This window comes from Trachypithecus francoisi, unplaced genomic scaffold, assembly GCF_009764315.1.
Source record: "Trachypithecus francoisi isolate TF-2019V2 unplaced genomic scaffold, Tfra_2.0 Lachesis_group10, whole genome shotgun sequence".
Classification (NCBI taxonomy): domain Eukaryota; kingdom Metazoa; phylum Chordata; class Mammalia; order Primates; family Cercopithecidae; genus Trachypithecus; species Trachypithecus francoisi.
This window is the reverse complement of record NW_022681455.1, coordinates 37,060,706-37,077,563: the sequence shown is the minus strand read 5'-3', so window position 1 is coordinate 37,077,563 and position 16,858 is coordinate 37,060,706. Positions and strand designations below refer to the sequence as shown.

Genomic DNA, 16,858 nt, shown 5'->3' with positions numbered 1-16,858 from the left:
GCGTGAGCTACCAACCCCAGCCTTAATTTCTTTCAAAACGGTTTCTTTTAGTTTTATTTTCATTTTATTTTAAATAGGCAATCCACTCACACAGTTAAAATTCTAAGGGCACAGGAGGGTATGTAAGATACAATTTCTCTTGCAGACTTGTTTCCTAGCTGCTTCCCCTCTCAAAGGCAACCCATGTGGCCCACGGACATTAGATTATGCCAGTAAAAACATGCATCTGTGTGTGTGTGTGTGTGTATTCATACTCACTAGACCTCTTTTTTTTTGTTTGTTTGTCAAATGATCCTTTATTGAAATATTTTCCTTTGTGCTTCTTAACTAACTGGGCATTCCACAGCACCACTGTTGATGTCATCTATGATGCCATGAGGGTGGCAGCCATCAACATTACAGCCCACAGACTGGGCAGTCCCCAGGATTTCTTTAATGGTTCCAGTGAGTTCTTTGGCTAAAGATCGGTGCCGCATCTGTCGAGGAATGTTGATGATCTCATCAAAAGTGACATTCCCACTATGTTGAATATTTTCCTGTTTCTTTCTGTCTCTTGGTGGTTCCTTGAGGGCTTTGATGATCAGGGTGGAGGCAGAAGGCACCACCTCAATCTGGGCCTGTCTGTTCTGAATGGTCAGTTTCACCGTAATCCTCAGGCCCTTCCAGTCACCCATTGCCTTGGCAATGTCATCACCAGCCTTTTTTGGAGACAGGCCCAGGGGGCCGATCTTGGGGGCCAGTGCAGACGTGGCACTGACTTCACCCACAGTGCACCTCAGGTATATGACTTTGATCTCGTTGGGGTCACACTTCAGCCGCATGGTGGAGGCAGCTGTTGTCGGATGAACCCAGATTCTGGACAGCCAAAGAAAGTTGCACCTTGGCCTCCTCTGAGCTGAGAGCCGAAAAGCTCACTAGACCCCTCTTAAAAAATTCAAAGGTTGGCTGGGTGGGGTAGCTCATGCCTGTTATCCCAGCACTTTGGGAGGCAGAGGCAGGCGGATCACAAGATCCGCCACTGCACTCCAGCCTTGGCAACAGAGTGAGACTCTGTCTCAAAAAAAAAAAAAAAAAAAATCAGAGGTTGGCCCATGGCACACAGTGTATGAACCTTACTTTTCTCACCTAGTATGTCTTGTAGATCATTCTATATCAGTATGTAAAGAACATCCTAGATATATATTTCAGATGAATATTATTCTACTCTAAAGATAGACCTCAATTTATATAGCCAGGACCCTACTGATGGACTTTTAGGTTGTTTAATAAATGTAGCCGAATTTTAGAATCTTAGAAAATGGAAGGTCATTTAACCCCAACTCCTACCACCCTGCCTAGGTTTTTTTTTTTGTTTTGTTTTGTTTTTTGGTAGAAATGAGGTCTTGCTTTGTTTCCCAGGCTGATCTTGAACTCCTGGCTTCAAGCTATCCTCCCGCCTCAGCCTCCTTCCCAAAGTGCTGGGACGCACCCAGCCCTGCCAAGGAATTTTTTCACGATATCTGACTGCATGCCTGAGACCCAGCTGCAATGTCACCTCCTCTGGGAAGCTCCACCTTCCTCTCCCTGTCATCGCCTTTGCACATACCTTAGCCAGAGCCCTAATCACATGATATTATTTAGGCAAAAGCGTGATAACTTTGCTTTTGTATCTTCTCAGCCCCGCCCCTATTGCAGAGCACAGTAGGTACAGAACCAATGTGAATTGACAGTCCTTGAGAGGGGACGCCTCCAAATTCTGCTGCCTGAACACTTCCAGTAACAGGGATCTCACTTCCTGAAAAGCTCATTCTGCCTGTGAAAGGCGGTATCAGACAGTCCTTTGATGGAGCAAAGTCTGTTTCCCATTGGCTCTTCCCTCTGGGTTCTAGTGCATCTTCTAAACACAAATGTAATCCCTCTTCCGGATATTTAAGATAACCTCATTTCTCTAAGCCAGATACCCATCCCCCTAACCTCCCCTCCCCCGTTTCCTTTGGACTCTGGTTGCAGATCCTGGGCCTTCTAGCATTTTTCTGCAGACACTTTTTGATTTGTAGTATGATTCATTTAAAAGTGATCTCTGTCCGGGCATGGTGGCTCATGCGTGTAATCCCAGCACTTTGGGAAGCCGAGGTGGGCAGATCACTTGAAGTCAGGAGTTTGAGACCAGCCTGGCCAACATGGTGAAACCCTGTCTACTAAAAATACAAAAATTAGCCAGATGTGGTGGTACATGCCGTCATTTCAGCTACTTGGGAGGCTGAGGCACGAGAATCACTTTAACCCAAGAGACGGAGGTTGCACTGAGCCACGATCATTCCACTGCATTCCAGCCTGGGTGATGGAATAAGACTCTGTCTCAAAAAAAAAAAAAAAGTGATCTATTACACATCTATCAGAATAGCTGAAATTAAAAAAAAAAAAACTGACCATACCAAGTATTCACCAGGATGTAGAGCATTAAAACTCTCCAGCACTGCTGGTGGGAGTATGAAATGGAACAGGCACTTTGGAAAACAGTTGGCAGTTTCCTAAAAAGTAGTTAAAGATACAGCTTTCATGTGACCTAGCCATTCCACTCCAAAATGTTTACTCAAGATAAATGAAAGCATATGTCCATTCTAAGGCATATGCTCCTAGCAGCTTTATTTGAAATAGCCAATGTCCATCAGCAGTGAATATATCCATGCCATAGAATTTGACTGAGCAAAACAAAACCTACTTGAACAGGTATTGATACAATGACAGTGAACAACATTGATGAATCTCAAAATAATTATGCTGAGTAAAGAAGCCAGATGAAAATTAATGAGTCTATCTCTATGATTTCATTTATATGAAATTATAAAAAATGTAAACTAGTCGTCACATCTGTAATCCCAGCACCTTGGGAGGTCGAGGTGGGAGGACTGCTTGAGCCCAGGAGTTCAACACCAGCAGCCTGGGCAACATAGTGAGACCTTGTCTCTCTCTCGTTTTTTTTTTTTTTTTGAGACAGAGTCTCACTCTGTGTTACCCAGGCTGGAGTACAGTGGTGTGACCTTGGCTCACTGCAACTCCACCTCCCAGGTTTAAGTGATTCTCCTGCTTCAGCCTGCTGAGTAGCTGGGATTACAGGCATGCACCACCACACCCAGCTACTTTGTATTTTTACTAGAGATGGGGTTTTGCCATGTTGGCCAGGCTGGTCTCGAACTCCTGACCTCAGGTGATCTACCCGCCTCGGCCTCCCAGTGTGCTGGGATTTCAGGTATGAGCCACCATGCCCAACCAAGACCTTGTCTTAAAAAAAAAAAAAAAAAGCCGGGCGCGGTGGCTCAAGCCTGTAATCCCAGCACTTTGGGAGGCCGAGACGGGCGGATCACGAGGTCAGGAGATCGAGACCATCCTGGCTAACACGGTGAAACCCCGTCTCTACTAAAAAAATACAAAAACTAGCCGGGCGAGGTGGCGGGCACCTGTAGTCCCAGCTACTCTGGAGGCTGAGGCAGGAGAATGGCGGGAACCCAGGAGGCGGAGCTTGCAGTGAGCTGAGATCCAGCCACTGCACTCCAGCCTGGGCGACAGAGCGAGACTCCGTCTCAAAAAAAAAAAAAAAAAAAAAAAAAAGCCAGGCGCGGTGGCTGAAGCCTGTAATCCCAGCACTTTGAGAGGCCGAGACGGGCGGATCACGAGGTCAGGAGATCGAGACCATCCTGGCTAACATGGTGAAACCCCATCTCTACTAAAAAATACAAAAAACTAGCCGGGCAAGGTGGTGGGCGCCTGTAGTCCCAGCTACTCAGGAGGCTGAGGCAGGAGAATGGCATAAACCTGGGAGGCAGAGCTTGCAGTGAGCTGAGATCCGGCCACTGCACTCCAGCCTGGGCGACAGAGTGAGACTCCGTCTCAAAAAAAAAAAAAAAAAAAATTAGCTGGGCTTCATGGTGTGCACCTGTGGTCCCAGCTACTCAGGAGGCTGAAGTGGGAGGATCACTGGAGCCCGTGAATTGCGGCTGCAGTGAGCTGTGATTACACCACTGTATTCCAGCCTGGACAACAGAATGAGTCCCTGTCAAAAAAAAAAAAAAAAAAATCTGATCTTACAGAGTTATTACCTTTCAATGAATGGTATATAAAGGAAATAACATTGCAATTGGTCCATCATGACACTCAATGAAAAAAAGCTACTTTTATAGCTTGGTCACTCTGGCCTGTCATAGTATTTTAAAATCTTCATTTCTGCATATGGCAGACCTCTCATCTTGTAACATCTTTATATTTGATGAGCAGACCTACATGCTTTCATTAGAATTTCTAGCACAAATGCTGAAATGGACCAGGTCAAAACCTGCCCCATGGCACGTCACCATTGAGTCTCCTCCAGATCCTTGGGTTAGGAGAAATGAGTTCAGTGTCACATTTTAAAGTGCGACAGCTAATATGCCAGCTAATGTAGAAGATGTCAGAGGAGTGTAGTGTGGGATGAGCTTGAAAGGGGAGCAGCAGCTGTAGTAAACAGCATGGTGGTTCCTCAAAAAATTAAACAGAGTCACCATATGAGCCAACAATTCAGTTTCTGGTTATATACCTCAAAGAATTGAAAGCAGGGACACAAACAGATATTCATATGCTCATGTTAATAGCAGCATCATTCACAATAATCAAATGGTAGAAGTAACTCAGGTGTCCATCAACAGATGAATGGATCAGCAAAATATGGCATATACACATAATGGAATATTATTTAGCTTAAAGTAGGAATTTGCATAATGGAATATTATTCAGCTTAAAATAGAAACTTGGTATGTTTTTTGTTTGTTTGTTTTGAGATGGAGTCTTGCTCTGTTGCCCAGGCTGGAGTGCAGTGGCATGATGTTGGTTCACTGCAGCTTCCACCTCCTGGGTTCAAGCGATTCTCATGCCTCAGCCTCCCGCGTAGCTGGGACTACAGGCGCCCACCACCACACCCGGCTAATTTTTGTATTTTTAGTGAAGACAGGATTTCACTATGTTGGCCAGGCTGGTCTCGAACTCCTGATCTCAAGTTATCTGCCTGTCTTGGCCTCCGAAAGTACTAGGATTACAGGCGTGAGCCACCACATCCGGCAAAACAGAAACAGAACATTTGAGCTTTGAAGACATTACGTTAAGTGAAATAAGTCAGACACAAAAGAACAAAAACATACTGTACGATTCCACTTATATGAGGCGCCTACCCATAGAAGCAGAAAGTAGAATGGTGGTTGCCAGGGGCTGGGCCGGCGGAAACAGGGAATGGGGAGTTACAGTTTAATGGGTATAGAATTTTCAGTTTGAGAAGCTTAAATGCTCTGGAGATGAATGGTGGCACTGGTTGCCCAACAATGTAGATGCTGCTGAACTGTACACCAAAAAGTGATATCAACGGTATATTTTATATTATATATATTTTATCATGATTTTTTCTTCCTTTTTTTTTTTTTTTTTTTTGAGATGCAGTTTTGCTCTTGTTGCCCAGGCTGGAGTGCAATGGCGCGATCTCAGCTCACTGCAACCTCCGCCTCTGGAGTTCAAGTGATTCTTCTGCCTCAGCCTCCTGAGTAGCTGGGATTACAAGCACCCACCACTATATCCAGCTAATTTTTTTTTGTCTTTTTACTAGAGACAGAGTTTCACCATGTTGGCTAGGCTGGTCTCGAACTCGCGACCGCAGGTGATCCACCCCTCCTCGATCTCCCAAAGTACTAGGATTACAGGAGTGAGCCACCACACCTGGCTTATCATGATTTTAAAAGGGGGAGGAGAGCAGCAGCCTGCTTAGCAGTAGGGAGGACCTGGCTATGGTTTGGTAGACAGCTGAGTTGGGATGAGTTGGAGAACAGGCTCACCTTGTCAGAATTGGGAGGTGACAGGAGAGGAGGCTGAGCATGCTCTGCTGAGCCTTGAAGTCCAGATTGAGAAGTTAGGGTTTGAGATCTGAGTCACTTCTTGGGTCAAGTCTTTGTGTCCTGGTTAAAAAACAATTTCCTTGGGGTGGAGTAATCTAGGAGCTCTAAATGTAGCAGGTTAAATTAATGCAGATGGTTTAGTCATCAGCCATGGGTAGGGGGTTTATCATCAGAGAGTGGGGGCAGGTGGCATAGGACATTATCCAGGGGTCTGATAGCTCTGGGCTTGTGTTGTGATTTCTCCATTCCCTGGCAGTGTGCTCTAAACTAGTGAGTGCCACCGTTTCCTCATCTGTAAACTGGGGATAATAGTGACCTTGTGTAACAGGGTTAAAAGGAAAAAGAGTTATATGCTAAGTATTTGCCACTTCTGTCTTCTTTCTCCTGCCAAGGAGGAAGGATGGCAGCTGGCCTGTTCAAATGCTGTTTCAAGAGAGGTGAGGCAGAACAAAATCCAGAGTAGATCAAATTTCTTTGAACAAGAAAAGATGAAGGCAGGGCGTGGTGGCTCACACCTGTAATCCCAGCAGTTTGGGAGGCGGAGGCGGACGGATCAGTTGAGGTCAGGAGTTCACGACCAGCCTGGCCAACATGGTGAAATCTCATCTCTACTAAAAATACAAAAATTAGCCAGGCGTGGTGGTGCACACCTGTAATCCCAGCTACTCAAGAGGCTGAGGCATAGGAATTGCTTGAATTCAGGAGGCAGAGGTCACAGTGAGCTGAGATAGTGCCACTGCATTCCAGCCTGGGCTGTCTCAAAAAAATAAAATAAAATAAAATAAAATAATAAAATGCAAATATTTGTGGCTATTGGCTACCATACTGAACAGTGCAGCTCGAGAGAGAGGAAAGTCATGGGGACCTAACACTCCTTTAAAAACACTCCTTTAACCTAACCTAGTGGCCTGATATCTCAGGAAGGTGTTCTGTCTGCTCTTTGAAGATATCCAGCCCTCATCTCTCCAGTTCCCAGATCTGTCTTCTTGTAGAATAACTGAGCATTTTGTTAAGCTCCTAAAATGTGTCAGACATTTTGCAAATGGAACCCAGATGTACTGAACCACCTGGAGGCCCATCCCAGCATTCAAAAACAGCTGAGATTCCAACACTGCTTAGAAAGCACCATAGTAGGTCTCTTCTAAGAGTCTCTTGGGGAAGCACAGAGAGGAAACTATTTCACAAAATACAAGGGGCTTCTATCCCTGCCCAAGTCCCAGTCCTCAGCACAGCAGCTCAGCTTCTCTCCTCCCACACCCCGGACCTAGTTCTGCTGCTGCCTTCTTGCTCTGTCACCCAGGTTGGAGTGCAGTGGTGCGATCTTGGCTCACCACAACCTCCGCCTCCTGGGTTCGAGCAATTCTCCTGCCTCAGCCTCCCAAATAGCTGGGATCAAGCAATTCTCCTGCCTCAGCCTCCCAAATAGAGATGGGATTTTGCTATGTTGGTCAGGCTCACCATAACCTCCGCCTCCTGGGTTCAAGCAATTCTCCTGCCTCAGCCTCCCAAATAGCTGGGATCAAGCAATTCTCCTGCCTCAGCCTCCCAAATAGAGATCGGATTTTGCTGTGTTGGTCAGGCTGGTCTCGAACTCCTGACCTCAGGTGATCTCCCCTCCTCGGCCTCCTAAAGTGCTAGGATTATAGGTGTGAGCCACCATGCCTAGCCAGTATTTGCTTTTTAATTAAAAATGGAAAATAAAAGTAAAACGATGGTTCTCATTCACACTTAGCCATACATCAAGTGCCCGATAGCCACCTGTTTTTTTGTTTTGTTTTGGTGTGTGTGGTGTGTGTGTGTGTGTGTGTGTGTGTTGAGACGGAGTCTCACTCTGTCGCCCAGGCTGGAGTGCAGTGAGGCGATCTCGGCTCACTGTAGCCTCCGCCTCCGGGGTTCACGCCATTCTCCTGCCTTGGTCTCCCGAGTAGCTGGGACTACAGGCGCCCGCCACCATGCCAGGCTAATTTTTTGCATTTTTAGTAGAGACATGGTTTCACTGTGTTAGCCAGGACGGTCTCAATCTCCTGACCTTGCGATCCGCCCGCCTCTGGCCTCCCAAAGTGCTGGGATTACAGGTGTGAGCCATCGTGCCTGGCAATAGCAGCATGTTAATAGTGGCCACCATATTGGACAAAGCAGATATGGAATCTTTCCATCAGCATGGAAGGTTCTGTGGGACAGCACTGTACTAGAAAGATGAGGAAAAAGCCAAGTAGGTTGGTTTGTTTATACCCTGCATTGTTCCTCAAAGGATCTGAGGCAGCTGAGGACAGCCTGAGGCCATCAGACCAGAGCCCTGTGGCTGGAGTGGGGGAAGGTTGGCGTGTGGGTTGAACCCAGTCAGGAGTGGAGCCACAGAGAGAAGCAAGGTCCCAGTTGGCTGAGCTCCAGGACCCAGATAGGAAATGGGAGGAAGGTGGGGGTGGGGTTTTTGTGGGAGTGAGTGTCAAAGGACAAGGCCATGTGCAATCAAATGTTGAGCAATGAGTCTGCTGCGGGAAGAGGCTCCCCCATTCCTCTTAGCAGTGTATGGTTCTCTGACCTGTTTAATCAAGGAGTCTCCTGTGTCCTGCTGTTCTCAAGTACAGATTCCAAATTCCAGCTAATCAGATGCAATTACAGGATATTGTTGGGTGCAAGTTCTGACTTGCAGCACCTCGGGTAGGATGCCAGGCCTGGGTCCCTGCACACCGCCTGGCTGGTATGTTTTCAGCAGCCGTCCTGGAGGTGGTGGGGCCAGGAGACGTCCTTCCTGGTGGCGGTGCTGAGAGTGGAGAGGGTGAAGGGAGCCAGGCCTGGGTGGTATCCTGCAGCACTTTCAGAGCAAAGATCTGCTCCAGGGATGGATTCTTCTTGAGGGCAAATCAGAGTTTAAAAAATATTCATTAAAAGTGACTTTGTGTTAAACTCATTTCTGGGGATTAAAGAAAAGCCAAACTTATATTAAGATCATTTTAATTTAAGCTTTGTTGGGAAGTTCGAAGATATCGCAGGGTGGGTTGGAGTGCCAAGGGAGCAGCTTCTTATTGCTTAATTTGAGATAATGTATTCCCGTAAGTTTTATTTTTACTTTTATTTTGAGGTATAACAGACTCACAGCAAAGCACACTCATCTTTACTGTACAGCTTGATAAATTTTTACATATGTATGTACCCATGCAATCTCCACCCAGATCAGAATAGGGAACATTTCCATTATCCTGAAAGGTTCCCTCACCTCCCTCCCGTCCATCAGTCTCACCCCCCAGAGGTAATTGCTGTTCTGATCTACCACCAACAATCAGCTTTGCCTGTTCTTGAACTTCATATAAATGGAATTGTACGATGGGTGCCCATTTGTTCCCTGACTTCTTTTGCTCATAAGCCTGTGAATGATTTTCTTTCCTCCTTCCTTCCTTCCTTCCTTCTTTCCTTCCTTCTTCCTTCCTTCCTTCCTTCCTTCCTTCTTCCTTCCTTCCTTCCTTCCTTCCTTCCTTCCTTCCTTCCTTCCTTCCTTCCTTCCTTCCTCCTTCCTTCCTTCCTTCCTTCCTTCTTCCTTCCTTCCTTCCTTCCTTCCTTCTTCCTTCCTTCCTTCTTCCTTCCTTCCTTCCTTCCTTCCTTCCTTCCTTCCATCTTTCTTTCTGTCTTTCTCTTTCTTTCTTTCTTTTCTTTTTTTTTTTGACAAGGTCTCGCTTTTTCACCCAGGTTGGAGTGCAGTGGCATGATCACAGCTCACTGCAGCCTCAACCTCCCAGATTCAAGCGATCTCACCTCAGCCTCCCGAGCAACTGGGACTATAGGTGCGCACCACCACGCCCAGCTAATTTTTTTTTTTTTTTGTAGAGGCAGGGTCTCACTATGTTACCCAGGCCAATCTTGAAATCCTGAGCTCAAGTGATCCTTCTGCCTCGGCTTCCCACTATACCCAGCCAGCCTGTGAACTTTTTTAGGATAAATGTTTATAGCTACAGATTCATAGTCCTTTACCTGAAACCCCTGGGGCCAGATAGGTTTCTGAATTCAGATTTTTTCACAGTTTAGAAAAAAGCCACGGTGCGCACACTGTATATTATGAAATACCCACCACAGGATCTGGGGCAGCACCTGGTAAACACATAAATATTTTTAAGCAAAGTCCATGAATATTCACACACTAAATGGTGTAAATAAAGTCTGTAAATAGCCTTGCGTCAGTTGGGGGCCATTTTGTTGCCAAATAAGTTCACGTCAGGTTAAGTTCTGCAGTCAAATGTGTTATGATAAGACTTGTTTTATCATATGGTTTTCAGAAGTTCAGGGATTTTGAAATTGAGAATAAGGGATGGTGGACCTGTTAGTTCTGGACTAGCCTTTGGCTGTGTGGTAGACAAATCCCGAGTAGTCTCCCAGGCAGAGGGAAGGTTGCAGAAACTGGCTGCCTCATAGGAATATGGACTGCACTGTCCACCAAGACAGCCTCTCCCAACCACAGCTCTCAGAAGGTCCAGACGTGAACTCCTGACACCGAAAGCACATCTTTGCTGTGTGGGTATTTTCCTGGGATCTCTACCTTTGCTTAGATTTTCAAAAGAAACCTAATACTTAAATATGGTCAAGAGCCCCAGCTAGAAAGCATCCTTGAGATCAAAGAATTGCTTAGCTAGAGCCCTCAGTTATAGACCTGAGTTTGTTTCTGAGGGACATGAGTCTCAAATGAATAACGTTTCAGTGATTGGCAGTGGAGGGGAGTGAGAAGGGGCAGACACTGGAGATTGAGAGTGTGGAGAAAGATGGGGCAAGAGAAGTTAGGATGAGTGTGAGGGGAGCCAAGAAGAGAATACACACAGGTCTCCATGCAGGACTGAGCACGGGAGAGATCATCCCAGGGGTTGGGGGTTATGTCTTCAGTTTAGGAGCCTGCATGGAGCATCTACTTAGGTGCAAGGCACTCGGGATGCAAAGATGAATAAGAGCTGCTCCCTGACAGTGGTACCTATTTATGGCTGTATTGCTCCTCTCTGAAGAGCTCTCTTTTCATTTTCTCCCTCCCCTCTCCACCCCACCTCCCTACCAAAGAAAACACACACACAGCCAGGAGTGGCCTTGAGGTTCAGGCCGCAGGCTCCAGACCTTTTGGACTCTTTCCTCCACTCCCAATCAAAATGCTTGGGTCCAAGGGGATCACGGAGGCCAGGAGTTTGAGACCAGCTTGGGCAACATTGCGAGACCCTGTCTCTACAAAAAATTTGTTCTTTTTTTCTTTTTCTTTTTTTTTTTTTTGAGACAGAGTTTCCCTCTTGTTGCCCAGGCTGGAGAACAATGGCGTGATCTCGGCTCACCGCAACCTCCACCTCCCAGGTTCAAGTGATTCTCCTGCCTCAGCCTCCTGAGCAGCTGGGATTACAGGCATGCACCACTGCGCCTGGCTAATTTTGTATTTTTAGTAGAGATGGGGTTTCTCCATGTTGGTCAGGCTGGTCTCGAACTCCTGACCTCCGGTGATCCGCCTGCCTTGGCCTCCCAAAGTGCTGGGATTACAGGCATAAGCCACCTCACGCAGCACAAAAATTTAAAAGTTAGCTGGGTGTGGAGGTAACACGCTTACTCCTACTCAGGAGGCTGAGGCAGGAGGATGGCTTGAGCCCAAGAGGTTGAGGCTGCAGTGAGCTGTGATTATGCCACTGCATTCCAGCATGGGTAGAGCAAGACCCTGTTTATTTGTTTGTTTGTTTGTTTGTTTCAGACAGATTTTTGCTCTGTTGCCCAGGCTGGAGTGCAGAGGTGCAACCTTGGCTCACCACAACCTCCACCTCCAGGGTTCAAGCAATTCTCCTGCCTCAGCCTCCTGAGTAGCTAGGATTACAGGCACGGGACACCATACCCGGCTAAGTTTTGTATTTTTAGTAGAGACAGGGTTTCACCATGTTGACCAGGCAGGCCTCGAACTCCCAATCTCAGGTGATTCGCTCACCTCGGCCTCCCAAAGTGCTGGGATTACAGGCGTGAGCCACTGTGCCCAGCCGACCCTGTCTCTTAAAAAAAATAAAAATTAAGGCCTGGTGCGGTGGCTCAGGCCTGTAATCCCAGCACTTTGGGAGGCCGAGACGGGCGGATCACAAGGTCAGGAGATTGAGACCATCCTGGCTAACCCGGTGAAACCCCGTCTCTACTAAAAAGTATAAAAAACTAGCCGGGCGAGGTGGCGGGCGCTTGTAGTCCCAGCTACTCGGGAGGCTGAGGCAGGAGAATGGCGTAAACCCGGGAGGCGGAGCTTGCAGTGAGCTGAGATCCGGCCACTGCACTCCAGCCTGGGTGACAGAGCGAGATTCCGTCTCAAAAAAAAAAAATAAATAAAAATAAAAATTAAAAAGCCTGGGTCCTACGTCCCGTGTTGAGAAAGGCCTGTGTAAAGGAAGGAATGCATTCTTTGCTGACAGCAATGTGCAGTTCATCAGGTGATAGTGTTGATTGGAGGCATGGAGTGGTGTCACTGGAGTCTAGTTCCTCCCTCCTACTTAGTTGTGTGACCTTGGGCAAGTCTCCTGCCTTGAGCCTTAGTCTCCTCATCTGTAGAATGAACTTAAGTCTATACTCCCTGCCTTACAAGGGTATTGTGAGGATCAAAGGGGAGAATATGGAGGAAGACGTAAGTGGTAAGTCTTGCCCAGGTCTGAGCTGTGCTTGCGATGTGCTTACTGTATTCCCACTCAAACAGGGAGATTTCATTCTGCACTTTAACACCTCAGGGATTGTACAGCTTCCATCCCCCTGCTAGGCACCCAGGGGTGCTATAGGGCTGTATGGTCTCATAGGTGACTCAGGAACAGATTCTCTGCACCCCAAATGTGGTTTCACTCTCAGGTTGCAATGGTTCTTTGGGAAATAATAGTTGTTCATGGATGTTCATTACAGTGTTGTTTCTGATAGGCCAAGAAAAGTTATTTTTCACTATAATCCCCAAGCCCACTGTAGTACAAGCGCTCAAGAAATGGATAAAGACTCACAGACCCCACTTTCCATCCTCCTCAATGTGTCCTTTTATGGTAATGGGGTAGACCCTTCCCTAGCATGTAAGGATTAAATAAGGAGCTGGGGCAAGAGCCATGTGTAGCCTAGAACCTGAGAGTTTAAAATGGTCTTCAACATGAGCAACAGACCTATTTCTTGGAATGTTTCTGTACAACAAAGATGGAAGTATGTGGCCGGGCACGGTGTCTCACGCCTGTAATCCCAGCACTTTGGGAGGCCAAGGGGGGCAGATCACAAGGTCAAGAGATTGAGACCATCCTGGCCAACATGGTGAAACCCCATCTCTACTGAAAATACAAAAAATTAGCTGGGCATGGTGGCACACACCTGTAGTCCCAGCTACTTGGGAGGCTGAGGCAGGAGAATTGCTCGAACCCTGGAGGCGGAGATTGCAGTGTGCCAAGAGTGCATCACTGCACTCCAACCTGGTGACAGAGCGAGCTCTGTCTCAAAAAAAAAAAAAAGATGGAAGTATGAGAATGCCCATCATATAACAGGGTTATATATATACACACACACACACACACACACACACACACACACATATAAATAACAGGGTTATTTATAATAGCAGTACATTGAAAACAACCATAATAATGTTCATCCATTGAGGGATGCTGGAATACACCGTGGCATACACATGCAATTGGCTTCTCTGCAGCCTGATGAATAATACATTTCCTACATGATGTTCCACAGACTCAAGTCCCAAGAGGATCCCTCAAGATATTTCATGGTGAAATGTGTTTAAGAAGTGCCAGTCTCTGCTTGATGATTCAGAACACACATTAGTAAATTAGAGACTCCAAGAAGTCCTTCAGCAAAGCAGCCCATTTAAGTTGGCGTAAGCCTATGCATCTCAAACAGTTGGTGGAAGACTCCCAATTAATAGCAAAATGGCCCTAGTGTTCTATGGAGCCAATTTGGGAAATACCTGTGTGGCAGACGCAAGTGGAAAGAGTTGAGTGAAAAATGCAGATTTTGAGAGTCTTTGCGGCATGGTTTAAACAAACAAACTTATGTATATTTGTATTTGAAAAACATCTAGCAGGATGTACGCCAGAACTTTAATAGTAGTTGAGGCCATGGGATCATAGGTGATTTTTATTTTCTTCTTTGTTTTCATCTTTTAGGTTATTTGGGTTTTCTAAATTGCCTTTCATCACTGTATATAACATTTTATTTTATTTTTTTAAGAGATGGGGTCTCACTCTGTTGTCCATGCTGGAGTTCAGTGGCTATTCACAGGAACAATCATAGCATCATTACAGCCTGGAACTCCTGGACTCAAGCAATCTTCCTGCCCTAGCCTCCCAAGTAGCTGGGATTACAGGCACGTGCCACCATGCCCGGATCTATGTCACTTTTATAATTAGTAGAAAAAAAAAAAGCAAAAAAAAAAGCCAGTTGTCAAGAAAAGGAGCCAGGGACAGCTGAAGACACTTTCATAGTGCTGCTGCGCCTAGAGGAGCTGGGGCCTCCAGCTCCAAGAAGAAGCCAGGTCCTTATTTAGTCAGAGACATCCCAAGAGCTCACATTCCAGTGGGAATCCTTCCCAGAGCATTCCTCCTCCAGCACCGCCGCGGCCAGCTGCAGCCTGGCTGCTCCCTCACAGGGCCTCCCTCTCCTTTGGTAGCAGCCGCTGCTGGCCCAGGCCAGGCTGCACATCTGGACCTCATTAAGAGCCGCCAGCACCAAAGCCGGCACATCTGGCCGCCGCGAGACAGAGTGCACGGCAGGGCAGCAAAGGGGCAGGGGCATGTCAGGACAGGGCTGCCCATGTGGGCTTCAAGGCAGCCAGGGCTCCTCTGAGACATCTGGAAGTGGGAAGGTGGTGGGCGGCTGGCCGCAGACGGTGCGCTGCTTGTTGGCGGGCCTGGCCCTGGCCCCTCTGGATGCAGCAGAGTCGTGCCCTGGCTGGCAGAGGCCTTTTAGGCTGAAGGGGGCAGGTCTGGCAGAGAGACAGGTACTCACGACTCCAAGCACAGTGCTCTTGCTCGTGGGGAGGGCTGGGACTGGGGGCAGTCTCAGGACATGTTGAAAAGAAGGATTAGACAGGAATGGGGTTGCCTAGCTTTGTGGTAGCCGAGCTTTGTGGCTGCAGGTCAGGAGGCAGGTTTTCTACATCGGAAAGGAGAATTCCCTCCTCTGAAGTGAGAGAGGAGGAAGTCAAATGAGGCACCTTGGAAACAGAGCCTGCCTGCTGCCTGCTGCCTTTTCCCTACACGGGGACGTGCACAGGTACCTGGCTCTACCCCTGTGGCGCCATTATTTTTCCCTTTGGTGCCTGTGAATCTAAAGCTTTGTCAGCCCTGCCAATTCTTTCTTTGCGACAGCAGCAGCTGCTCCTAAGATCCTTTCCAAAGTCAGGCAGAGATCAAAGAAACCAACTAGTCAATCGAATGTAAGAATCTACCAGTCCTTCCCCTTTATCCTACAACCTTAGACCTCAAATTGGTCCCGCATGAATGGTACCCTCCAGATTCTCCTGCCTCTGCTCTCCATCTTTAGCTCCTGCCCACTATAGCAAGGGGGTCCACGTACCCACACTAGTGCCCTCTGAAGAGGACACAGCAAGAAAATTCTCAGATCTAGTGGGTGCCAGCCACTAAGGTAGAAGCGAAGGGACTACTGGAGAAAGTAAAAGGGCTTCACAGTAAACAGATGGGTCCAAAACCCAGCTACTTAACTTCTTTGAGCACTAGTTTCCTCATCAATAAGATGAGGATAATACCTCTTACAGAAATAACTATTTTAGGTTCTGTAATAGAATTATAATAGAGTTTGGCTGGGCATAGTAGCTCACACCTGTAATCCCAGCACTTTGGGAGGCCGAGGTGGGCAGATCACCTAAGGTCAGGAGTTTGAGACCAGCCTGGCCAACATGGCGAAACCCCGGCTCTGCTAAAAATACAAAAATTAGCCAGGCGGGGTTGTGGGCGCCTGTAATCACAGCTACTCAGGAGGCTGAGGCAGGAGAATCGCTTGAACTCTGGAGGCAGAGGTTGCAGTGTGCTGAGATCATGCCAGCCTGGGTAACAGAGTGAGACTCTGTCTCAAAAAAAAAAAAAAAAAAAGAAATATAATAGAGTTACATGTTTCTCCAATAGAAATGTAATGTAATTATATTTGTAATTTGCAGGGGGTATTTTACACTTTTCATTCTGGAATGATTTTAGATTTATAGAAAAGCTACAAAGATAGTACAGTGGGTTCCAGTAAACCCTTCACCCGCTTCTCCTAAGGTTGACATCTTGCATAACCAAGGCACATTTGCCAAAACTGAGAAATTAACATTGGCACAATACTATTAATTAAACTACAGACTTTTTTCAGACTTCACCAGATTTTCCAACACATATGTGATTTAAATTTTTCTATTAGGCACATTTAAAAAAGTAAAGAGAAACAAATAATATTAATTTTAATAATATACTTTATTTAACCAAAAATATCCAAACAATTGTCAATCAGCATTAATCAATATGAAAAACATAATGAATGAGATATTTCACATTCGCTCTCTTTTTTTTGTTGTTTTTTTGAGATGGAGTCTCAATCTGTTGCCCAGGCTGGAGTGCAATGGTGCAGTCCCGGCTCACTGCGACCTCCACCTCCTGGATTCAAGTGATTCTCCTGCTTTAGCCTCCCAAGTAGCTGGGATTACAGGTGCCTTCCACCACGCCCAGCTAATTTTTGTATTTTTAGTAGAGATGGGGTTTCACCATGTTGGCCAGGCTGGTCTCAAATGCCTGACCTCAGGTGATACACCCGTCTCAGCCTCCCAAAGTGCTGGCATTACAAGCATGAGCCACCATGCCCAGCCCACATTCTCTTTTTTAATGGCAAGTCTTCTAAACCGGTGTGGATTTTAAGCTTACAGCACCTCCCAGTTTGGATGCTAAATTTCCCCTGGACATACTTGATCTGCAATTAGGTATTCACAAAATGTAGAGTGGAAACAGTAGATTCACATGCCCAAG

General features: G+C 46.6%; 1 protein-coding gene across 1 annotated transcript; it reads right to left on the bottom strand.

The window, feature by feature from the left end:
* Positions 1-299: 299 nt before the first annotated feature.
* Positions 300-14,636, bottom strand: LOC117088530 (60S ribosomal protein L12-like). Its single transcript, XM_033219820.1, has 3 exons — positions 14,412-14,636; positions 8,580-8,652; positions 300-910 (listed from the first exon to the last, which is right to left on the bottom strand). Exons 1-3 carry the CDS (start codon positions 14,634-14,636, stop codon positions 324-326), a joined length of 885 nt encoding a protein of 294 aa, XP_033075711.1. The 3' UTR covers positions 300-323.
* Positions 14,637-16,858: the final 2,222 nt, after the last annotated feature.

Bases quoted from the DNA above. Each gene is read 5' to 3' on its own strand.
- LOC117088530 (XM_033219820.1), bottom strand. From the start codon at position 14,636: ATGCCCCTGCCCCTTTGCTGCCCTGCCGTGCACTCTGTCTCGCGGCGG. The intron at 8,653-14,411 runs GTGAGCTCTTGG...CTCCACTCTCAG, and splicing joins GGAAGGATTCCCACTGGAAT to CACCGCCACCAGGAAGGACG. The intron at 911-8,579 runs GTGTGCAGGGAC...GGGTCTAGTGAG, and splicing joins GAAAACATACCAGCCAGGCG to CTTTTCGGCTCTCAGCTCAG.